The sequence below is a fragment of the Hibiscus syriacus genome, unplaced genomic scaffold (assembly GCF_006381635.1).
Source record: "Hibiscus syriacus cultivar Baekdansim isolate YM2019G1 unplaced genomic scaffold, ASM638163v2 tig00111877_pilon, whole genome shotgun sequence".
Classification (NCBI taxonomy): Eukaryota; Viridiplantae; Streptophyta; class Magnoliopsida; order Malvales; family Malvaceae; genus Hibiscus; species Hibiscus syriacus.
The window spans coordinates 2,484,572-2,510,901 of record NW_024063208.1 but is presented as its reverse complement, the minus strand read 5'-3'; the positions used below and the strand labels follow the sequence as shown (position 1 = coordinate 2,510,901).

Sequence of the window (26,330 nt, the reverse complement as noted above, 5' to 3'; positions counted from 1 at the left end):
AACTTAATTATTATGTATTGCCTACTTTCTCGTCCAATTTAAAATGAGCATCCAATCTTTAAATTATTGGATAAAGTTATTTTTTTAATTTGTTGGGTCATTAAGGGTATTATTTTGAAGTTTTTTTTAGAGTGCGAAATTAAGTCGGATCATTGAATACACCTACACATTCAATGCTAGAAAAATTCTATCTTGGCCCAAGTTGACTGATGTTATTTGGGCTCTTTCTTGCATGTGATTATAACGTTTTTCCTATATTCATTCTAAACTGATCGTATTCGAGTTGTAATAAAGTTAATTGTCAACATATAATTATTATTATATTTATTTTTATTTTAAATTTTGATGAAATTTATTGTTCATCATTTACAATGGTGTTTATTTGTATATTCTATTTTTTTCGAGTTATTTGGTTAGATATTTTTAGACTTTTCGTGTATTATTTTATTTACATTATTTAGTGGTTAGTTTGTGTTTTTTTTTAACGTGTTATCGCCAGCTATAATGAACCAAAAAAACCAAACGTTTCCAAACCAGTTGTGGGATACAGCTAGACAGACCACTCACAATTACTAAAAATCAAAGCAGCAAAAACAAAACCAAAACACAAAACTCAGGTGGCCTTTCATCTTCTTCCTTCACCGGCTTCCAAAACATTTCACGAACAGAGAAGAAGAAACAAACAAAACATAATAGAGACAAAGCACGATCCAAAACAAAACGCAACAGCTACGGTGGGACGATCCCTCGACTATCCTCTGCTACTTGGACCTCCACGCAGCGCGGCCCCTCCTCAACCCAGAAGCAATCCTTCATTCCCAGACCAACGACGGTTGCCAGAATGTGCGCAGCTTTATTAGCCGATCTTGGTGTAAAGGTAAACTTACATGCATGCAACTGATCAGCTCTCCTTTTTGCTTCCCATATCAGTGCACTTATCTCCGACATATCATATTCACTCGATTGCAGCTTATATATCACCGATCTCGAGTCACCCTCCACCACAACATTTTTAAAGCCGAGGTCCACCTCCAATTCCACCGCATGCACAGCGGCCTTTGCTTCAGCCTTGAAAGCCGAGGTAACAAAATCGCTTTTCCTTCCACATGCGCCTAAAATAAGGCCTTCGTTATTCCTTATAGTCACTCCTGACCAAGCAAGTTTTGATTGTGGCGAGAACCGAACATCAAAATTCGCTTTGACAACTTGTCCCTCTGGCGGCTTCCACTTCGCCTCAGGAGAAATCACTGATGTCTACAAACATTCATTAGCCCTGGAAAAATCCAAGCACTGGGCTTGAGCAAAGGTAACAATTTCTTCGACTATTAAAACCTGGCCTTGATGTAAATATTTGTTCCGGGATAACCAAAGAGCCCAGATGGTTATCAACACAACTGCATGTCTTTTCGAATGATTCTGCTTAATTAACCAAAAAACCCAACCTGTAAAATTCAAATTTGCAACGGTTGGAGGCCAGAAGAACCCCAAAGCCTACCAGACATAATAGGCTAGCGGGCAATCACGCACCAAATGCACCTTATCCTCTATAGACGTAGGGCACTTCTCACAGTACATATTGTTTGAAATTCTACGTTGATAAAGGTTCTGATTTGTTGAGAGATAATTGAATAAAAATTTCCAAGCATGTATCTTTATCTTCCATTGACATGCACACTCCCAGATTGCCTTCAAAGCTACAGTTTCATCTTGAGACACCAAACCATTACCAAGCAACAAACGATACCCACTCTTTACACTGTAGATACCAGATCGCTCTCCCCCCACACTCGCATATCTTCCTGATCAAAGTGGAAAATAGGAATACTTAGAATCAACTCCGCCTCCCCGTTCGAAAAGTTCTGTCGAACCACTTCCACCTTCCCACTAGCATCCATCTCATTTATTAAATCATAGATCTTATTTATTGAGTCCACTCGAGGGAGCCAAAAATCGTTCCAAACGGATATGGATCGTCCATTTTCGACTTTCCATTGGAGTCCCTTCTCAAGTAATCTGCGGGCACTCCATATGCTGCGCCAGATGTACGATGGTGATGAGCCAAGCCTCACATGAAGAAAATCTACTGTAGGTTAATATTTAGCTCGCAATACCCTACTCACCAGCAACAATGGATTCAACAGTAATCTCCACCCTTGCTAGCTAGTAACGCTATATTAATTTTCTCCATATTTCGGAACCCAATACCTCCTTCTTTTAACAAGCTAACCCTCTCCCAAGAACACAAATGAATACCCCGTTTGTTGAGATACTCAAAGTAACTATGCTAAGGAACAAGAATAAAAAACGCAGAAGCTTTCTTTCTCATTCTTTTAACTCTTCCTTTACAAGCTTTATATAATATTCATACATGCATGCAGTTACAAACTGTTAACAACCTTAACCACCTAACGTCCTAACTGCAGCAACTCAACGTGCAGTAATCAGCTATGAGCAACTCCATGAGCACGAGCAGTGATTGCATGCATCTGCTGACTGCATGTATCTGCTCGACTTATTCCAACATTCTCCCTACTTTCTCTACTCTCCTTCTTCAACACACCTTCATTCACAACTTTTCTCGAAATTCTTCGAAGGCATGTCGAGCTAACGGCTTGGTCAGGCTATCAGCAATCTGATGAGTAGCAGGCAAATAGTTTACACGCATTTGCTTTCCTATAACCTTCTCTCGCATAAAATGGATGTCAAGATCCACATGTTTGGTATGTGCATGATAAACAGGGTTCACGCTTATAGCCACAGTACTGGTGTTGTTGCACCATATGATTGGTTCTTCTTTTTGACATACACCAAGTAACGCAAAATTTGTTTTACTGCAACCATATGTGACTGTCGTGGTGCATGCATATATTGAGCCACTTTGTTAACACATAATGTAATATCAGGCCTTGTGTGGAACACATAAAGCATCCCTCTAACAATGTTGCGATAGTTGTATGCATCAGCAATAATCTCCCCATCATCACAACGCAATTTGGTAGCAGCTACCATTGGAGATGGTGTAGGTGTAGCTTTTAACATGTTTGTTTTTTCCAGAAGTTCCATAATAAATTTCCTCTGTGACAAAACAAGACATTCACATGTTCTTTTGACTTCAATGCCTAGGAAGTATGAAAGTTGTCAGAGATCCTTTAGTGAGAATCTATCACTTAGCAATCGAACCATTTCAACTATCTCAATACTCGAGTGGCTTGTGATGATTATATCATCAACATACACTAGCAAATAAATGTAGTTCTCACCCTTCTTCTTGATAAAAAATGATACATCATCTCGTGATTCTTTAAAATAATGCTTAACAAGCTTTCTCGAAGATTGGTGTGCCAGCTTCTGGGTGCTTGTCTCAGTCCTTAAAGCGCATTTTTCAAACGACATACCAACTTACTTCCATCAGGAGCAACCTGTTCAAAATCTAGTGGTTGTTGCATGAAGACCACTTCTTGAAGCTCACCATTCAAGAATGCATTGTTTACATTTACTTGTCGAAGAACCTGACAACTGTCGTTTTCGATGTCAAAATAAATTCCTTCTTCTCAGTTAATAAATAAGGAAATTTATAGTAAAAAGAAGTAAAGTTCGAATCCACAGGGACTTAGAAAATCACAAATTAATGTTTGAATGGTTTTAACCAGGCGAAAAATAGTAAAATGGGGGGTTTGGTAAAATAAAATTAAAATGGTAAAAATAAATAAAAGCAATTTAAATAAAAAATAAGAGAATAAAGTTTGTGAATAAATACGGTAAAAATAGCCTCAAGCTTCACTTTGTCTCAATTTCCTTTATATCATCGATTAAGATTTTCTCTTCGGGATTCACGTCGGTTACTTTGTCTACAAGGGCTATCCCCGTGACTATATCTTGTATACTGAATACCCAAGTTAACCTTTGATTCCGACTTCGGGAATTGATTCTATCAACATCAATTTTCGTAGATCAATTACCGTTTAAGTTAGTGGTGACCGACTCGGATTGTTGCTTCAATAAACGTCAATTCCAATCTCAATTCCCTCTTGGCGAAGCCATCTCGCCAAGTATGTTCCCAGGAAGTCGAATTTTCTTTCTATAAGCCGAATCTTCCTCCCACACATTTAATCACAACAACCTCTTGAGCAAAGTCGATCTTTGATTTTGAAAACCGTTTTGATTTTGAAAAATAAGCGCAGAGATTGAGAGAGATATTCTGAAGATATTAAGGGTCTGTTTCAATTCTCCCGTTAGAATTGAGTCATCGCGTCAGCTCTCGACTTATGAAAAATTTAACTAAGCATGACAAAAGTCATACTTAGCATATTAAAAACAAAACTTGAAAATAAAGAAAAAAAAAGTAAAAAGAGAAAGCTTTTATAAAAACTAGAGAGAAAAGAAGAATGTAATTTGAGTGATGAGTTTAGGCTTACCCCAAGTGGGTATTTATAGCCTCTCAAAGCCTAAAGGATAAACAAAGAAAATAAATAAAATAATCCTAAAGATAATTATTTTTTAATTTAAATTCAAACTTAAACTAGTCTTATAATGCAACTCTGCTCGTAAATCTTCCAGAAGGCGTGCGGAGGAAGTCTTCTAGAAATCGTCGTTGACTGGACCTTCTAGAAACTGTCACGTCAGACCGCGTTGTGCCCAGAGTAAGGACATGAACAAAAAACATAACACGACCAATTTAGCATCAATAATTCCACAAAAACGAAGAAATAATGAGCAAAGATTGACGATTCTGAACACTCATCAAATTCCCCCTCACTTATCTCATGCTTGTCCTCAAGTATGATTAATCAAATTAGTCAAAAGATTCAATTATTGTTCTTTGTCAAGTTTCACATTCGAGGAAGCAAGGCAGAGACCACAACAACAATTCAAGTCAAGAAATCAATCAATTGAACATCATCATTTGGAACAAGTTAAGTGCAATTGTAATATCCATTCATTCTTCAATCTCAATGCTCATTACTCAATGCCTTACCGGGATTCACTCAAATCACTCAATGTGTTTGGGGTAAAGAAACGCTCAATGTTAGAATTGACACGATATTGCCATAGACATGCATGTAAATTAAATCTCCACTACTAATAAGAACAAGATGCATAAATCGAAGGGTCTTTTATTGGTTGTAACGGGGCTTAGGTAAGGTGGAGAAAAGGCTAAACATACGGCTAAATATTCAAGGCAAGGAACTAACAAATAATAATTTCAATTCCATCAAAACATTAAGCACAACAAGATAAAAGACGACCTATCAAACAACAAACTTCTTTTCGAAATGCATTGATTTTTTTTTCTTTGTTGTTGTTTCGTTCTCAATTCTTTTTCACGTCTTTCTTCTCTTCTTTTTTTTTTCTTTTTCTTTTTCGAACAACATCTTTTTTTTCTTTTCGAACTGCTGTTTTTTCTCTCTCTCTTTTTTCGATGGAATATACAATGGATAATTGTTCACTTGCCCTGAAATTGGTAGAAAAGAGTGATAAAATAGAAGGCTCGGTTTGTAAACATGGTGAAAACAAAGAAGCGAAAATAGGCTAAAAAGTGGTTAACTAAGGGGGAAAAATGCATGGGAATGCTATTTAGTGGGGGGACGGAAGGAATGGTTAATCCTAAGGTGCCCAAATCATCTTTAAGCATCATGTTCATGTGTAATCTCGATAGTATTTAACATATAGGTTCTAGAATATCAATGTCAAATTCGACACACTCAATACAACAAAATGAGAGCAAAAATTATATGCTCGTAAAGGCTTAAATCTCACCAAATTGTTTTATGCATTGAGCTAATCACATTTCAACCAACGAAGTCATGACATATCACAAAAACACCAACTTATCACAATTCATGTTATTCGCTATCAAGAACATCCTAACCTAAATCATCATGTGTTCCCAAACAAACATAACATTCCAAAAATATTCAACAAGACAAAGAAATTCAACGAAATTTTCGCGAATCCAATAAACACATACTAAAATCAAAACAAAAAGATAAGCAAAAGGAAAATTCAATCTACACTCTACTCCCCCTCACTTAAAGCGTTTTGCCTCAAAACGGAAAATTCAAGTGCAAGAGAAGGAACAGAGTACTCCCCGGATTTCATGTCGAGTTTGCTAACGTGCGTCGATCTCCATAAGAGTGTGCTAACGTGCGCCGTTTAATGAAATGGTGCGCATGGCTGGGGCATTATTTTTTCTGCTTGTTCGACTGTTCAATGCTCAGTAGTCTCTAAAATTAGCACTGTTCGAATCATAATTTTGTAAATTTTTGTCGTTCAAGTTTGAATAATAAAAAAAATTGGTTACTGCAAAATAAAAATTAAATTAAACATGCTTGATTGAAATAAGATAAAATAAAAAATATAACGGAATTGAAAACAATGGGTTGCCTCACATGAAGCGCTTTTGTTTAACGTCGTTAGCTCAACGACCTGATTCAGATTACAGGTTCTGTGACAGACACTTCCACTTCATTTGTTTTATCCAACAATGAAATTTCTTATGAGAAATTCGAAAATTCTCATAAAGATTTCTTCGAATATTTCTCAATTTAAAAATCTTGTCGAAAAGAATGGCCGTCAAAACATATTTTTTACCAAAAAAATGATTTCTTCAAACGATTCCTCGACAATTTTGACTTAATTTTTGGTGTCTTCAAAAGGGAAGGTAAATCTTTAGTTTTCAAAGGAGTTAAGATCAAATCTAAATCAACAATTGAAATATTTTTCAACTCCCTTATGACATCTTTTTTGTCATCCGATTTCCTATATAAATTATCAACAAAATTATATTCATCATCAACAAGCTTAGTAACGCCAACAAAATTAATACTATGCACGTTATCCGGATATCTCATTGTTTTATAAACATTAAATTTTATGATCTCACCGTCGAACTCCATAGTAAGAATACCGCTTCGAACATCAATTTTTGTATTTGCCGTGCTCAAAAAGGGACGTCCGAGGAGGATTTCAGAACCAATGTTGCTACGATCATTTTTCATATCAATCACATAAAAATCAGCAGGGAAAATTAAGTCTTCTACCTCTACTAGAACATTTTCTATAAGTCCTTCATGATAAATAATTGATTTGTCGGCAAGCTGAAGTGTAACTCTCGTCTCCTTCAAAGGCTCGGTGGAAATTAAATTATAGACGGAGAGATGCATTACATTGATAGAGGCACCTAGATCGCACATGGCTCGCTTAATCCTAACTTTACCAATTTTACAGGGTATTGCGAACATACCTTGGTCTTTCAGTTTCGGTGGTAACTTTCGTTGGAAAATAGCTGAGACATGCTCTCCCAAATTTACCTTCTCGTTTCTAGTCAGTCGCCTTTTATTAGTGTAGAGATCATTAAGGTATTTGGCATACCTCGGTACTCTCTGAATTATATCAAGAAGCGGAATATTTATTTCCACTTTCCGTAATACATCCAAGATTTCACTCTCCTCTGATTGATTGTCTCTTTTAATGAATCTTTCAGGAAACGGAGGCGGAATGTCATAGGGAGATGACACAGAATTAATTTTCGATTCATTTTCATTCTTTTCTCGGGATTCTGCATCAACTGCTTCTTCATCCTCCTGGAGTTCGAATTTTCTTCTTTCTTCCTAGATCTTGCGCTTACTTCCTTTGTGTCTGGTTGTTCAATAATTGTACCACTTCGGAGGGTGATGACGCTAACATTCTCTATATGATTCAGCTCATTTTGTGATGATAGCCTCCTTTGTGAATCTAATCTTCTCACAATTTGAGTCAGTTGGCTCATCTGCTTGTCTATATCTTGGAAGTGGGCTTCAGTACGAATCTAAAATTTTTTCTGAAAGTGTTAACCTCTCGACAATTGATTCTAATGATATCTTCTGCTGCTGTTGTGGTGGTGGAGGTGGTCACGCTTGATAACCTTGATCCGACCTTGAGATTTGAGCATAACTAAAATTTGAATGATCCCTCCATCCTGGGTTGTGTGTATTGTCGTAGGGATTATAAGCTCTTTGGGGAGGTCCCTCCGTCTGTCGGATGATCAGGTAATGCCCATATTCCACATAATCGGTTTTGTCTTATCTTTCCTACAACAAGAGAGTTTACGACTTCAGTTAACTTATCTATTTTATTTTCCAAGGAATATGAACTTATCTGATGAACCCTTCGAGAAGGTTCATTATTTGCGTGGATTTGTTGGGAATTTACTGCCATCGTGGATATTAAGTCTCTTGCCTCAGTAGGAGTCATATTCACCATGCTCCACCGCTGGAAGCATCGATCATCTTCATTTCCAGGGGAGACAATCCTTCATAAAAGTATTGAATGAGTGTTTGTTCAGTTAACCCCGTGATGTGGGAAACTATAACATAACTTTTTAAACCGGTCCTATTAGTCGTAAAGTGACTCTCCATCAAGTTGCTTGATTCCAAGTATTCTCCTTCGTAGTTCACTTAATTTCCCCGCTGGGAAAAATCTGTCAAGAAAAAGAGGAGTCATTTGAGTCCATGTAGTAATAGAATTAGGGGGAAGATAAAATAACAACTCATTAGCCAAATCGGCTAAGGAAAGGAAAAGCTCTAAGTTTTATTTGGTCATCGGTTACTCCCTGTGGTCTCATGCTGCAGCAGACCATATGAAATTCCTTGAGATGTTTGTGTGGATCCTCGTTTGGAAATCCGCGGAATGTAGGGAGGAGATGAATAAGGCCAGTTTTTAACTGGTATGGAGTTTTGCCTTGGGGAAAATCAATGCTCAAAGGCCCTTATTCAATAGGTGTCGCGGCTAACTCCCGAATAGTAAGATCAACCATCGGATTTATATTACCTGAATTTGATTCTTCTTCTGGAGTTGTTTATTGTCTCTTTCTATCCCGAAGCGTCTGTGCATGGAGTCTCCTAGCTTTGGCTTCAATCTCTGGGTCGTACTCCACTAATGCTCCCGGATTAGACCTAGTCATAAATCAAAAGCAAACCAAAATTAGTAACTTTGGTGAAGTCCCCGACAATGGCGCCAATTTGACAACTATCGATTTCGATGTAAAAATAAATTCCTTCTTCTCGGTTAATAAATAAGGAAATTCATAGTAAAGAGAAGTAAGGGTCGAATCCACAAGGACTTAGAAAATCACAAATTAGTGTTTGAATGGTTTTAACCAGGCGAAAAATAATAAAATAGGGTTGGTAAAATGAAATTAAAATGGTAAAAATAAATAAAAGCAATTTAAATAAAAAATAAGAGAATAAAGTTTGTGAATAAATATGGTAAAAATAACCCCAAGCTTCGCTTTGACTCAATTTCCTTTAGATCATCGAATAAGATTTTCTCTTCGGGATTCACGTCGGTTACTTTGTCTACAAGAGCTATCCCCGTGATTCTATCTTGTATACTGAATGCCCAAGGTAACCTTTGATTCTGGCTTCGGGAATTGATTCTATCAACATCAATTGTCGTAGATCAATTACCGTTTAAGTTAGTGGTGACCGAATCGGATTGTTGCTTCAATAAACGTCAATTCAAATCTCAATTCCCTCTTGGCGAAGCCATCTCGCCAAATGTGTTCCCAGGAAGTCGAATTTTCTTTCTATAAGCCGAATCTTCCTCCCATATATTTAATCGCAACAACCTCTTGACCAAAGTTGATCTTTGATTTTGAAAACTGTTTTGATTTTGAAAAATAAGCGCAGAGATTGAGAGAGATATTATGAAGATATTAAGGGTTTGTTTCAATTCTCCCGTTGGAATTGAGTCATCGCGTCAGCTCTCGACTTATGAAAAATTTAGCTCAACATGACAAAAGTCATACTTAGCATATTAAAAACAAAACTTGAAAATAAAGAAAAACAAAAAAAGTAAAAAGAGAAAGATTTTATAAAAACTAGAGAGAAAAGAATAATGTAATTTGAGTGATGAGTTTAGACTTACCCCAAGTGGGTATTTATAGCCTCTCAAAGCCTAAAGGATAAACAAAGAAAAAAATAAAATAATTCTAAAGAGAATTTTTTTAATTTAAATTCAAACGTAAACTAGTCTTCTAATGCAACTCTACTCGTCAATCTTCCAGAAGGAGTGCGGAGGAAGTCTTCTAGAAACCGTCATTGACTGGACCTTCTAAAAATTGCCACGTCAGACAACGTTGTGCCCAGAGTCGTGCCCATGTCTCCAGCCGTGACCAAATAATAAAAAAAATTGCAGAATGCGCCCATTTTGTCACTAATTCTAGAAAGTAAGGACCTGCACGAAAACAAACATAACACGACCAATTTAGCAGTAATAATTCCACAAAACCGAAGAAATAACGAGAAAAGATTGACGATTTTGAACACTCATCAGAACCCAATTGTTGGTTACTGTTAGTGAAATGATAACATTCAACGTAGTGAATTTAACCACGAGGCTAAAAGTGTCTCTAAAATCGTAGCTAGGAATTTGTTAGAACCCTTTAGTAACCAATCGTGACTTATATCGATGAATTGTAAGTAACCATTTACAGCCAACCACATTCCTTCCTTCTAATAACATAGCTAGTTCCCAAGTCTTATTGCGTTGCAGCACATTATACTCTTCATAAATTGCTTCTTTCCACTCTGAAAATTTAAATGCTTCTTGCACAGTGTATGGAACATAGTTAGCAACAGACCCTATATAAGCTTTGGGTTTAAACACCACGCATTTGCTCCGAGTTAGCATATGATGAGTGTTGCCACAAATTACTTCAGTTTCAATATTATCACCGCTGACCATATCATCAACTGATTGACCTTCAGCATCATCATTTATGGCCATGTTGTCAGTATGTTGTCCTAGGGTCATCTCATGCTCTACACTTCCACTATTGTCATAGACATCAGCTGCTGACAGCTCATTACCAGCAGCAGGAACAATATTTTCTTCCATAATATGAGCATCACCTGATACTTGCAAGCTATGTGATGAACTACTGCTTACACTTGTAGACAGCCTATGAGTTTCAGGCTATTGAGCCCTGAATTTAGTAACATCAGTGATTAATTCAAGCGACCGAGATTGTCTTTTATTTGAATCTGTAACAAAACTTCTACTAGGATTACCTGCAAAAGGAAACATATCCTCATTAAATACCACGTGTCTTGAAATGTAGACACGACCATCACTTGCTAAGCACTGAAACCCTTTGTACTGCATGTTGTAACCTAATAAAGTACATAGCTGAGATCGAAACTCAAGCTCGTGATGCAAAAATGGCCTTAGATGGGGAAAACATCTGCAACCAAACACTCTCAATCCATTGTAATCTGGAGTTTTGCCATATAAAACCTCAAATAAAGACTTATCATGCAAAACTCTTGATGGTAATCTGTTAACCAGGTGCACAGTGGTCTAAATAGCATAAGACCAGAATTTAATAGGCATGGAAGCCTGAGCAAGTAGAACCAAAGCCATTTCTACAAGATGCCTGTGATTTCGCTCAACTACACCATTTTTTCATATGTATAAGGACAGGTAAGATGATAAAGAACATCAGCCTTGCTTAATTCATCTGTCAACGGTCGAAACTCTCCTCCCCAATCAGTTTGAAGAGCTTTAACTACCCCACAAAACTGTGTAGCAACTAACTTTTGAAACAGCCTAAATGATGTTACAGTTTCAACCTTTGTTTTTAACAAGTACAGACATGTAAATCGTGTGGCAGCATCAACAAATGATACATAAAATCAAAAACCATTTGAGGAAACGTGTGGAGGTCCCCATATATCCAAATAGACAAGCTAAAATGGTTCAGTATAAACTCTATCAGATTGAGGAAAAGGCAACTTGTGGCTTTTACCCAAATGACAAGTTATACAACTTTTATTGACATCATGAAGAGTTTTTACATCAATTTGTTTACAAACTTTAACAAGAGTATTATGACCAGGATGCCCCAGTCTCCTATGCCAAATTTCAGATGTCTTGGAGGATGCCATGGCAGTATGAACTTTAGCTACATCATTTCTTCTTTGAGTACTGCTAGCTTTGAAGGAGTATAAGCCATCACATTTTACACCTCGCAACAACACAACCTTTGTGTCTTCATCTCTAACACAGCAGGTTTTAGCATGGAACTCGAGAAACACATGGTTATCCCTAGATTGCTTAGAAACAGAAAGTAGATTCTTAGTAATGGAGAGAACATAAAGAATATCACTTAAAGACAATGTACACGATGAATCTTGTAATTCACCAACCATTAACTTACCAGGATTGTTACAATTTGTGTGATGAGTAATCGAGGCTGTATTGGAAGTAACATGGTGTGTTGCACCAGAGTCAATCACCTACTGATCTTAACTAGCAAAACTAGAATGTGCCTGATTTTTCCCAACACTTCTGTTATCATCATGATATGTATTGCCGTGATTATAGAAACCACATGCATTGCCACTAGTTCCATTAGAAGCATAATATACTTTAGAACTTTCAGAACCAGAGGTATGATCATCAAGTGTAATACCAGTGAAATCCTCTTCAAACCTATGCCAGCACTGACTGGCAAGATGTCTGTTTTTGCCACAAAGTTGGCACTGAACCTTGGGTCGACCTCTACCCCTGCCACGAGATCTCTCGCGTGAGTAGGAAGAACTACTAGATCTATACTGTTGCTTTTCTCGATTATTGTTAGAATCATATTCTACCTTTCCTTGTGCAAGATTAGCACTAACCGGTAAAGACTCAGGCTGATAATCGAATCCTTCAAGCTATGTCTCAGCATCAATGAGCATGGTGCAGATGATGTCGAGTGACAACGAGTCACTCATAGCAGATCTGACTGCAATGAAGGGCTGATACTCCATTGTGAGACCTTTCAGGGTGCTTGCAACATTTTCAAACACTTAAACTGGACTTCTACAAGAAGTTAATGCATCAGTAACTTCTTTCACCTTAGTGAGATAAACTCTTATGATATCTCATCCTTTCTTGAGGGACTGCAACTTGTAATGTAGACTCATTACAGCAGTAGCAGATCGATTTGCAAAGAATTGCAAAACTTTATTTCATATCTGAGTTGAAGTTTGAGCACCAACAAACTGTGGGAGTAAGTGAGGACTGATAGCAACCAGGAAGCTAACACGCTATCTTGGACCAGAAACTCCTCATATTCTTCGTTGATTACTACAACCCCTTCTTCACCAACCACTATTTCTGGAGGAGGTAACATCGTTCCTGTCAACATCCGCTCAAGACAATGACTTCTCACAGTGAGTAATACTTGTTGTTTCCAAATAAGGAAGTTTGATTCATCAAGAATCATGTTTACCCTTTTATTGGTGAAAACTTTGGTGTTTCTTGATGAAAACTCCATTTAAGTGGTTGTGAAAGAGGCACTTTGATCCATAACAACACGAACATCGGAAACAAGCCCTAGGATACAACAGCGAATGATACCATGTTGAGATACTCAAAGTAACTATGTTAAGCAACAAGAATCAAAATCGCAGAAGCTTTCTTTCTCATTCTTTTAACTCTTCCTTTACAAGCTTTATATAATATTCATACATGCATGTAGTTACAAACTGTAAACAACCTTAACCACCTAACTTCCTAACTACAACAACTCAATGTGCAGTAATCAGCTATGAGCAACTCCATGAGCACGATCAGTGACTACATGCATCTGCTGACTGCATGTATCTGCTTGACTTATTCCAACACCGTTTAACTTCCGTTTTCTGCCACCATAATCGGGCCATGATACCCTCTAGCTTTTTGCAAAATGTTTTCGGCAATAGGAAACAATTCATAGCAAACAAAGGGATCGCCTGAAGAATAAACACTGTATTCTCTCCTTGTGACAAAAACTGAACACTCAAGTTTCTTATGCAGGCACGAAACTTATCTTTTAAACTCGAGAAATCGTCTTTTTTATCTCGTCCTACAATTAATGGTAATGTAACACCCCCAACCCGTATCCGACCCAGATACGAGTCCGAGATGTCACATCAACTTTTCAAAACATTTTCTTGTATCAAATAGAAAAAAATGTTTTTAACTCAATATAAACATAATAAATAATTTACATATAACTACTTGAAACATTTACAAAATTGTTCAAAGCTTATACAATATACTCTTTTAAATACATGCCAACTAGATTTTTATATACCATATTACATATATTCAACAACAATTCTGATTTGATCTATGGCAAGGAGAATCTGACCTGTCTTGCTCCTCATTGCTTCGCTTCTCGCTTTTCAGAACCTACGTGTGACACGCTCACACGCCAAGTCTATGACTTAGTGAGGCATATAAAACTTATAAAGTAACCATGGCTTCTAACAATGAATGCATGTTTTCTACTATTATAATAAGCAACCTCATATACAATACACTTCCACATAATGAACCTATACATACATACAATTCATCATATCATACATATATTTGCATACATTTTCATTTCCATATAATCCTGTATATTTACCCTGCTCAGTTTATATCACATTTTTCCTATTATCATTTAAATCTTTTCTTTTATAAAATTCTTAATCATATAATTTCTATCCCAAATTTACATAATTTATCCCTTATTTCCATGTGCTCTTATTTATCATATAACCCATAAATTCTTGTTATATGTTCTATTAGTTCATTTCTCATCTAATTTGTCACATAGACACATATATTTTATTCACTTTCCATAATTTAATTTCTATGAAATTTTCATATGACTTTCTTTCCTAGATCCTTGTACTATATTTCATATCAACTAAGAATTTAACAGGTTTTAGATCATAATTTCATTGAACCATATAGCCATTCCTTTACAAATTAACTCATATATCCTTATTCTTAATCCTATACATGTTTCCTATTTGATATCCTATTTCTTTTATCTCTATTCTAATATAATTCCATTATACGATTTCTTTCCCAAATTACATTCTCGTAGTATAATCATAATTATTCTATCCATATAATCCTATAGTTCATCATTTCCTTACATATACCTATACTTATGGAGTTCACAACATCTTTAATGTAATTACTTGTAACATATCATATAAGTTCATTTCATTCTCTTATATTCAATTATATCACACAAACATATTTCCACATAAATAATATAACATATAAAATACATGCAACCAACATACTCATATTCAAGTTCTCAATCAAATATAACAATCATCTCAAGTTTACTTATTATATCTTTATTAGCCCATGTACACATGTGAGAACTATAAATATACGAGTACATTGAGGTTGTGCATTATGCTATCACCACAGCTCGTATAAGTCCCACTGAGTGGCATATAAAATTTGTCCCGAAGGACTATGTATGTCTCGAATGACCTCTGTATGTCCCGAAGGACCTATGAACCCTCGACTCTTGGCATGCCAACTATACCTCTAGCCCGCATAACATATAACATGGGCATTATTATTTATCATTTCACAAATTCACATGTATATATCACTGTTCATATGATTTCATATTCATATGTTACTTATCTTAGAACACTTCCCATGTGTTCATATAACATGTATATCATTTCCATATCTTGTTCACATATGTTTCCCGTATATCATATATATATATATATCACATATACACATAGATCATTTTTATATTCACATATCACATGACTTATTTCTCATTCTTATATTTTCTCATCTTGTAATTTATATTACATGTGCATATAATTTTATAACTTATTATCAAGTAGCTAAGGTAACATTCTTGCAATGTTTCCTAGATCATTATCATATACTACATATCATATAAATGCAGATCACGTAACATGTAATACAAGCAAAGCATATTCACATATTACACAATCCTGCATTGAATCATACTATCATATATTCAAAATATTGAAACAGACTTATCACAAGTCTGGTTTCCATGTAGAAATACATATATTCTAAGAGTATGCACTCACCTGGCCTCACTAGTCAATACCAATCTCTCATCTTTCCCTTAATCGATCTTACTTGCCAAATGTTTTGGAACTTGTTTAGGCTCAAAATCTACATAAATATAATTTCCAAGACGATTATTAGAAGCCTAAACATTATAATTTGATGCTAATAACTTAAACTAATTTATCGAGCTATAATTCATTTTTTCTTTTAGGGGTATCGATACACCCCCTTGAGGTATCGGTACCCTTGTTGTATTCTGTTAGTTTTTCGTTCAAGAGGGTATCGGTACCTAATTGGGGTATCGATACCCTCATTACATTCTGTGATTCTTTTCGTTCGAGAGGGTATCGGTACCTGTTGAATGGGTATCGATACCTCTAGCCCAGAAATCATATTTTCAACACGATAATTACCTCATTTCATCTCAAACACTTCATGTTTCCTCCTCCTTCATATGCTAAACTCAAATACACCTACTTAAGCCCATTTATACTCATTCAACACATCTTTAACTTAAAAATTCCATCCTCCATATGTAATTCAAGAATTACACCAACTTTGCAATATGTACAAATTTCAATTCTAACACTTCATATTTATTAATTTAACCATTGACAAGTCAAATTCAACTTCAAAATCTATTAACTCCTTTTATTTCAAATATTCACTTAAAAACTCATTTTTCTTAATTTCTCATAACTTGATAATATTTGAGTTTTAAGCCACCTAAAGCTTTTCTTAATCTTTCTTAACATCCCAAGAATCAAAAAAGTTTTAAAACGAAAGAATTAACCAACTGAAGACCCACTTATCTTATACAAGACTTCACGGTGGAGAGGAGGAAGAAGAAGACTAAAGAATGATCTGGAGAAATTATCTCATTTCCACGTGCTTATTACCCTTTATAAAGGGAAAAAAAATCTTCTCTGAAAAATAAACATAATATCATTATTACTTTCAAACTTTGTTATTAAATCCAACCTCAACAATTTTCATTTAAGTCCCTAAACTTTCAATCTTTTCTGAGATTGGTCACTAAATTACCAAAAATTCTATTTTGGTCATTGACCCGACTTTTGGGATGTTACAGGTAATCCCAGATATCGCTCCGGATTAGAATTGCTTGTCACCTCCAAGATATACTTTATATCACGTCTGATCTCTTCAATAACATTTGAGCTGAAAAAAATATCGGATTTGTCCAGGTTAAATTGTTGACCTGAGCTCTCCCCATACGCAGTCAGAATGCTCTTTACCTGAAGAGCCATCTGAGGAGTGGCTTCCCTAAAGATAAGGCTGTCATCTGCAAATAAAAGATGAGAAATAGATGGATCATAACGATTAATCTTCACACCACGATACTCCTCCAGTTGCACTGTCCTCCTAATATGTGCCGACAACCCCTCACTATAGATTAGAAAAAGATAGGGACTCAACGAATCATTTGCCTCACTCCACAAAGTACAAACTGTTTCCATACAAAATTTTTCTAATAACCACGAAGCTTCAAACTTAAAATGACATCTCCGAGGAACTCCCATATGAGTCGCCAAAGTAAGAAGCAAAGGGCAGTGATCAGAAAAACTAACCATTTATTTGTTTAATCTACTTTAATTGTTATATATATTTTTATTTATTAAATAAAACTAACCATTTAGGGCATCTCCATCCCTACGCTGGAATGGCTTTATCTCCACATTGGAGATCTCCAGTCCATCTCCACTTTGGAGATAATTTTAACTACAGCTACAGTGACACGCTATATATAGCGTTGTATTGTAGATGCACTACATTTTTTTTAATTTTTGTAATTTCTACATAATAAAAATAAAAATTAAATACAATATAATAAATTCAAGTAGATTAAATAGCAAGATAGATAAAAATACATTGAAATTAGATAAATAAATATACTAATTTTTTGAAATATAAAAACTACTACAAACATAGAAAATACTAATAAAACTCGAACAACATTTTAACTAATATTTTATTATTTATTAATGTTTTATTTATGTTTTTTTATCTTGATATTTATTAGAAATGTATATGTTTTATTTTATATTTATAAAATTAATATTATAATAATTAAATATTATAAATAAAGTAGAGTTGGTGGTAATATAGAAATAATATTATAAATGAATTATTATTTAATTTTTAAAATAAAAATAAATATATTATAGAGTAGAGATGATGACTAGAAATGACCTTAATACGTTAAAGAAAAAGTTGAATTTAGAGAGTAGGGGGTGTTGACTAAATATTCCAATTGGGTTAATACAACACTTTTTTATTTTGATTTTCGTACAAAGCATGTCAAATCGATAAATTATCGCTCTATTTTAATCATGCTTTTAGAGACCAGCGAAATTAGTGGAGTAAATGCCTTTTGCCTTACGAGTTATTTGTTATCAAAGACAATTAATTAGTGGATTATAGAAAGTATTAAAAAATGTTGTTACTCCTTTAAATCAATGTTAAAAAATGAACTATTTTATGAACTTTTATTTTTTTTACTAATATAACAGTTCCACAAAATATCAAATGTTATCTTGTTAACATGTTTATTAATATATGGTCTATTGATCAACGATAATAAAAAATAGTTCATAAAATATCACTTTATTTTTTAGAAGGTTTCATTTTTAATATATATTATTTTTATAATCACAAGATCCAATTCTTTGGTCTATCGATATAAATTTATAGATGTCTATTATAACATAAGATATAAGGTCAACTTCATTTATCATTGTTATAATATTGAAATTTAAATTTTAAATATTTATTAATTTATCCAATTATTTCAATGATTAAAGGAAGTGTTATTTTCTCTTAAAATTATAAATTCGATCAACTATATTTACAATATATATATATATATATATATATATACGTTATCGATCATTAAAAAAACCTTTAAATAAATAATATTCTTATAATCACTAAAATAATCATATCTCAAATTTTTATATATCACAATTAACAATTTTAATCAATTCCTTTGACCAAATTTCTTGACCAACTCGTCCCCTAACAATAATTTTATCAACTGTTTTTCACTATACAGTAAAACAGTTAAAAACAAAGAACCATCTTTTTCCATTGTTAAAAGTCTACCAAAAAAATGACCCCACAATTCCTTTAAAACCCAAAATGGGAACCTACTTATTGACAAAAAAGGCAAATTTATCCACAAAAAGTTCATATATTTTTGTCTATAATTAGTGGTGCTCCTCTATTCTTTTGAGGACGGTGGTGGCGTTAAACGCGGGAGCTACAAATAAATTATATATAGTTTTGGTCCAATTTGTTTTTGGTCCCTCTCCTATGCATAAATTATTTTATTATATAGTTACTTAAAGTTTAATTATTTTCTAAACGGAAAAAAATATTTTATTAATGCAAATTTCATTTACCATGCCAATATCCTATTTTGGAGCAGAAGATGGACAAATAAGATATATTTTAGAAGAACAACCGGACATTTGTGGTCTTGGACACCTAAAATGATTACAATTGTAACATTACACACTTATTTTTAATAAACAAAAAATTTAAGCACCAAATCGTATTTTTATGTATAGTTTATACAATTAAAATTGTATTAAGCGTTACAAAAATCATTTAAATATATCTTTTTAAAAAAACGGCTTAATACAAAAATAAATATTCAAACTATGTCTCGAAAAAAGTTTTAATACCTAGAGAATTTTTCACTGAAAATAAGCGACTAGTGTTTTCTTAGTTATATTTTTAAGTATCTATCATTATATTTTTATTTTTTGATTTTTTATAAATAAAAATATTATATTTAAAAAGAAAAAATTAAAAAAAATTAATTTATTTATAAAAAGCCCAAAAATTTTAATACTTACAAAATAACCTCAGTTAGATTTTCACCAAAACTTAGAAGCTTCCGCCCCGGCAAACGTTGGTGCTACTCTATGAGAAGACCGTTGGGTTTTCCTCGGCATGAGACAACACTCTCACTAGTGTAAACGGTGACGATCATGGTTGGTCGGAGAAGGGTTAAACGATGACAATCACAGATTCTTGTTGTTTTGTGACAAATTATAGTTAATTTGTGTGATTGTTGGTCTGGGTTGGAGTCGCGAGGCGTCAGCAAATCTGTTAGTGATGGCGGTGTACACCACCAACTACTGGTGGCGGTGGCGTTGAAGAAGAGGAAAGGGAGGAGGACGGGTAGGGGTGAGGGATTTTTTTTATATATATATATATATATTTATTTATTTATTTTTAATAAAAAATATTTTTTATTTTTTAAATTTTTAAATAAATTTTAAAAATTACTAGAACATGACAGTTATCACTTAACGAAGATTTTTAACCGATAGTTAATGTTCAAGAATTGTAACGTTAAAAACATTAGACAATTATTTCTAACGAAAATATTTTAAACACTAAAATATTTTTTAAACATAATTTAATCAATTATTTTTATTACCCCTTAAAAAAGACAAATTATATTAATATATTGTAGACTTGTAGTACATCCAAAAAAATTAACTGAAGTGATAGAACCAAATTTGACCTAATCTTTTTCACATAATTTGACCGTTGATCACGGATCCAATGGCATTGAAATATCTTTGATCGTCCGATCAAAACCAGCAAACGATCACAACCGTTGGTTAGCCTTGAAATGGTAAATTAACGTTTATATTAAAATAAATCAAAATGGAAAATGGGGTTTTCTGTGGGGTTTTATTTTATTTATTTATAAAACTAAAATAAACAGACTTTCTCCGAAAGCAAACTGCTTCTGTTGTTCTTGCCTTTGCTTACTCCTCTTTCTCGTTTCTGGGTTCTTTTCCTTGTCTTCATCTGTGGTTTTGGCTTTCATTTTCAATACCTTTTTTGTTCTCTTTGATGACCACTTCACGAAATAGAAAATCTGGGAAACGTCGATTTAACCTTCTTTTCAAAGAAGGTGATACTCGCTTTGATTCTGTTGTTGTTTTATACTAATTTTGTTTAATTCGTTGTTTTGAAGCTGAACTCACCAAAATTTTCATCTGCGCAGACGAATTTTTCATTTGAGAAACAAACAACAGATTGGAGTGAGCACAATACTTTGAGTTCATAGAAAGAAGAGATTTTTCGGTTATTTTTTGTTTGGGGTTTTGATAAATGTCGTCGACTGCTTCATTGGAGATGCAAGAACCCAGCATCGACACAGATAAATTGAGTTACGAGATATTTTCGATTCTTGAAAGTAAGTTTTTGTTCGGGTACGATGATCATCAGAAGCTGTGGATTCCGAAACCCGTGTCGCCAGCGCCTGAACCATCGCCGTTGGGTCATTCGGGCGATGAGAATCCGTCGTCGGCCATCAAGAACCAGAGAGGTAAAATCTGTATCTTGAGCATCGATACCGGCGGCATGCGAGGGATTCTTAGCGGGAAAGCTTTGGCTTATCTCGAACACGCGTTGAAATCAAAGACGGGCAATCCAAACGCTCGAATAGCCGATTATTTCGACGTTGCCGCCGGTTCCGGAGTCGGTGGTATCTTCACCGCCATGCTTTTCGCCACTAGAGATGGAAGTCGCCCGATCTTTACCGCCGAGGAGACATGGCGGTTCCTTGTCGAGAATGGGAGACGGATATATTGGTCCGGGAAGAGTAAACAAAACGGTATTTTGAAGAAATTTTTGAAAAGCAGTTCGACCGGATCGGGTTCAACCGGTATGGAAAAAGTGGTGAAGGATGCGTTCAAGGCGGCCGACGGAAGGCGTTTGACGTTGAAGGATACACTGAAACCAGTTTTGATTCCATGTTACGATCTTTCCAGTTCGGCGCCGTTTCTGTTCTCGAGGGCGGACGCCTTGGAGACGGACGGTTTCGACTTCCTGTTATCAGATGTCTGTCGGGCCACCTCGGCTGAACCGGGTATATTCAAACCGGTTATGATGCAGTCTGTAGATGGTCAAACCAATTGCATGGCGATCGACGGCGGCTTGGCGATGAGTAATCCGACGGCCGCCGCAATTACACACGTGCTGCATAATAAACAGGAGTTCCCTTTCGTCAGAGGGGTGGAGGATTTGTTGGTGTTGTCACTAGGAACCGGTTCATTACTCGAGATAAGCTACGAATATGAAGAAGTCAAGAATTGGAGGGTTAAGGATTGGGCTCAACCGCTGGCTCGAATATCCGGAGACGGTTCGGCCGAGTCGGTGGACCAAGCCGTTGCCATGGCTTTCGGACAATGCAGAAGCAGTAATTACGTAAGAATTCAGGTAATATATTTTTGCCTAAAATCTCTAAACTTTATACAATATTTAGACTATTCAAACTATTTCCCACCCTTAAATATTTTTAATCACACATTTTCTTATACGAAGTAAGATCAATTTTTCGTTCTCCTTGAACACGACTTGAAAACTGAAAGGTTTTATCCGAACTCGACATGATGTTTGGTGATTTTCATTCCATCTGAATTTGACTCAAATTTTGAGGTAAAATTTCAACCGCCATAATATAAATATTTTTTTTATTTTTAAGATAAATGAATAGTTCAAAAAATGTATAGGTAACGGCATTATAATAATTATCCATATGTCTAGAGCGGAATTACACTACTATCTCATGTCCGGTTGAGAGTTTTTCACTTTAAAATTGATTTTGATCTTATTTGATTTAATCTTTTATGAGATTTGATTTGATCATATTTAAATCCGATTTTTTTTTATAAAAAAATTGATTATATAGGATAGAGTTGAATCAAAACTCGTCATATTTAAATAATTTGTTCATCTCTATTGTTATCATAATCGAAATTCTATGAAATATATCTAGATGTTAACGGATCTAATTTTCGACCAACTCAACTCGATTCGAGGAGCATACCTCCTCCAATTGAACTTGACCCAACTTAGATTAGGGAGGTCCCATCTGACCTGAAAATTGATTTGAATTTTGGGGTAAAATCCCGCATCCGATCATACCCGAGACACAGATACATATAAAAATAGGGACCAAAATGAAAAAAAATATATAGAGAGAAAATTATACTATTATTATGTGTCATATTGGTTTTTGTTTTTTCATTCTAAACTTGTATTTATTTTCATCTTTTATAAAACCTGATTCAAACCCAGATTCTTTAAACAAAAACTTCAACTTTATAAGATCAGGTCAAAATTCCTTGAATTTTATTTAAGTTGCCAATCCTGACTATTATTGAGATGTAGAATTGTTTCAAAGTTGCGTGCCTCTTTGCTTTGACACATGTTTGAGAAAGGGACACTTACAAGCATCATTGAATCTGTGTAAAAGAAAGCTCTAAAAAAATTCTTCCTATTTTGCTTCCTTTGAGTTATTGAGTCCTATGGGAATGTTTTACCTACACTTCCAATTGATTTTTGTCGCATTGTTTGTTAGAAGTAAAAGCTTGGTTAAGTGTGTGGGGACACATCATTTGAGTAAAGCTGAAAAATATACCATTTCTTATTCATGTCACCGTCTCTGCTATTGCCTTTTATAATTAGTTTAATCAGATCAATTTAACGTTAGGAGTATTAGCGTTCAATGTCAAAAGATCAATTGTTATCTTTCAACATATATTATATTGTACTTATCTTAGATTAATAAAAAAATTATTTTCGGGGTACTTTTGGAGTCATAAACAATACTAAACAAATAACTTTTTGAGAGAAAAAAGTTTGAAAATCACTTTTTAACATAGATGTAAAAGCTATTTCAACCGTTGCATTTGAAGTGTGCTTTTAGAGCTAAAATTACAGTTTTAATATTCATTGGTTATGTGTTTGTTTTATGTTTTGTAAATTTAAATTTTTTATTTATAATGATATTATTAATTGATTATTCAACTTAAGTATTAAATCAATTTTTCTTATAAAAACAAACACTTTCTCATAGTATTTTTCATTGTAGTTTTCGAAAACAATGTTAAATTAACTTTTAAGCTTTTATATAGTGTGATAATATTTTATAACCTTTATCCTAAATTGGTCTCTAAGTTTTTTTAATATTTTAATTTCATTCTTAAATTATGACTCTTATTTTAAATTGATCCCCAAACTTTTCAGCATTTCAAATTCATTCTCAAATTGTTAACCTCACTCCAAATAGGTAACAATAACATCCCCAAAATCATTCAAAAGTTTAGGGATAAAATTGAAACATTTAAAAGTTTAGAGAACAACATAGAATGAGGGTCATAATTTGAGGATGAATTTGGAACATTCAGAAGTTTGAGAATCAGTTTAGAATGAGAGTTATAGTTTATGGATGAAATTATAATTTTCAAAAAGATTTAGGATTAATTTAGAGATGTGCAGTGTAATTAACTCTAATATTCGGTACCTATGTTTTCTGTTACAATGAAATTTGTGTTGAGACAGGCAAATGGGAGCAGCTTAGGGCGATGTGGAGCAAACGTAGATGCAGACCCCAGCCCCAGCAATGTAAAGATGCTGACGCGCATCGCCGAAGAGATGCTGAAGCAGAAGAACGTCGAATCGGTGTTGTTCGGCGGAAAAACGTTGGCCGACCAAACCAATTTTGAGAAGCTCGATTGCTTCGCCGCTCAACTCGTGCTAGAACATCAGAAGCGGAGCTGTCGGGTTGCTCCCACTGTTGCTTTCAAGCAACCTAACCTGAAATCCACCCCCTAGAAAAGAAGGAACATTTTCCCGAGAATTTGTACCGAACATGATTTATCATGATTTGAGTAAATTATTGAGACGATCATTTAGCTTTAAAAATTATTTATTTCAGTCACGTTAACTATAAACCCTAACAATGTTAATAGTAAACTGCATAATTAATTATCTAATTTTTAGGATGCTTTCCTTTTGATTACTTAAATGTTCCTAAATAATGCCCACCTCTCCAAGCAATCCCAAAAGATTGTCAATTTTATTTTATTTTATAGGCTTAAAAATAAAATGACACATGAACTTGATAAGTCTGGTGAAATTGATTTCTAATTTTTTATGAAATTTTTATAAAAGCTTATCAGTTTATAGAAATCTAAAAAAGTTGGCCATTTAATGGAAATTTTAATGATAAATATCATATCAATTTGTACGATTTAATTTGATATTATACGATTTTAATTAAATTTTTGTTGAACTTAGGTTAGTCTTTGGATTTATAATCCCTGTGTTTCTGATTTAATCTAATCGAAGTATTAAAATTAAATCGAATCAAATCAAAACCTTAGATTGATAAAAATCTTAAAATGTTATGCATTTTTTTTTTCTTTCATATAAAAGTTTAGTGTCCTCCAAAGTGAGGATGAAAGTAGCATATATGGCATCTTCACACCTTTTGCAAGTGAAGATGCCTACCCCTCCTTTCTAACTTTTCATTAAAAGTTTGAATCGAATTTATCATTCGATTATTAAAATTTTGAATCGAATTTATCATCCGATTAATAATTGATCACATACTATAAATTTTAACTAACAATATTTTAAATAGTTATATACAGAATGATATACTTCAAACATCTATTCTTAAAATAAACCTAAATAAAATTATATTCACACAAGAAAAATGATATACTAAAGCACACATGTATTTGAAGAAAGTATATATTTATATTTGCCTTTCTTCCTATCAAATATTGTTTTCTTTCTCGACTTATAACACCTTTTCAGAAAGGGCTTTCAAAGGGAAGTAAAGGTAAAGAAAATGAAAATATTTAAGAGTAAATTATGCCGATAGTCCCTTTTGTTATTGGTCTGACCGACTTTGGTCATAAAAAAAATATTAAGGGGAGATGATACCTTACATTATCGGTCAGTCCGGTTTAAGTCCATGTGCTATTATTTTTGTTTGACCCCCTTTTATTTTAAGTCCCTTTTGTTGAAGTCACCAACATGACTGAGGGACTAAAATCGAATAGACTGATAACTTCCGGGATTGAAATTGGACGGACCGATAACGTTAGGTACTTAAATCGGACGGACCGATGGCGTTAGTGACCATTTTCCCTTTTTTTCCTCTTACCAAAGTCGGTCAAACCAAAAACATAGGGTACTATCAACATAATTTACCCCAATATTTAATTATCACCTGTACCAAAGGTGTAAAAGACACTATAAACACCTGATTCTTCTTAGAATTGTCAATTTAATCACCAATATTAAATTGATCTCAAAGGTTCTGTAATACATATTTTTTTCTTTTTATAATCCTACTTTTAATCCAAATTAGGATATCCATTACCGGTAACAGTGGTGATTAATATTTTTCTAAACATAAATACTGTTCGAAGAAATAAATGACTGACTATGAAATATGTTCTATTCTCATAAAGATCAAACCTCCAACCACATTGACGAACACATAATATATAAATGTTTATAATATCTACATTTATATTTAAACTATTCATGTATCTTGTTATGTTATTATTGTTTTATCATACACAGGTACAGATCGAGAGACAAAAAGAGAG

At 34.2% G+C, this 26,330-nt stretch overlaps 1 protein-coding gene across 2 annotated transcripts; it reads left to right on the top strand.

Moving 5' to 3' along the window:
- Positions 1-601: 601 nt before the first annotated feature.
- Positions 602-24,541, top strand: LOC120172719 (patatin-like protein 6). Of its 2 annotated transcripts, XM_039180114.1 has the most exons (4): positions 602-877; positions 970-1,306; positions 20,921-22,137; positions 24,265-24,541. In XM_039180114.1, the coding sequence occupies exons 3-4, from the start codon at positions 21,028-21,030 to the stop codon at positions 24,535-24,537; spliced, it is 1,383 nt and encodes a 460-aa protein (XP_039036045.1). In that variant the 5' UTR covers positions 602-877; positions 970-1,306; positions 20,921-21,027; the 3' UTR covers positions 24,538-24,541. The 2 variants fall into 2 exon arrangements, with proteins under 2 accessions (XP_039036045.1, XP_039036047.1); XM_039180116.1 differs by lacking the exons at positions 602-877; positions 970-1,306 and adding an exon at positions 20,635-20,827.
- The last annotated feature ends 1,789 nt before the right edge of the window (positions 24,542-26,330 follow it).

Coding starts and splice junctions, on each gene's coding strand:
- LOC120172719 (XM_039180114.1), top strand. CDS start 21,028: ATGTCGTCGACTGCTTCATTGGAGATGCAAGAACCCAGCATCGACACA. Junction 22,138..24,264: donor GTAATTACGTAAGAATTCAG/GTAATATATTTT, acceptor GTGTTGAGACAG/GCAAATGGGAGCAGCTTAGG.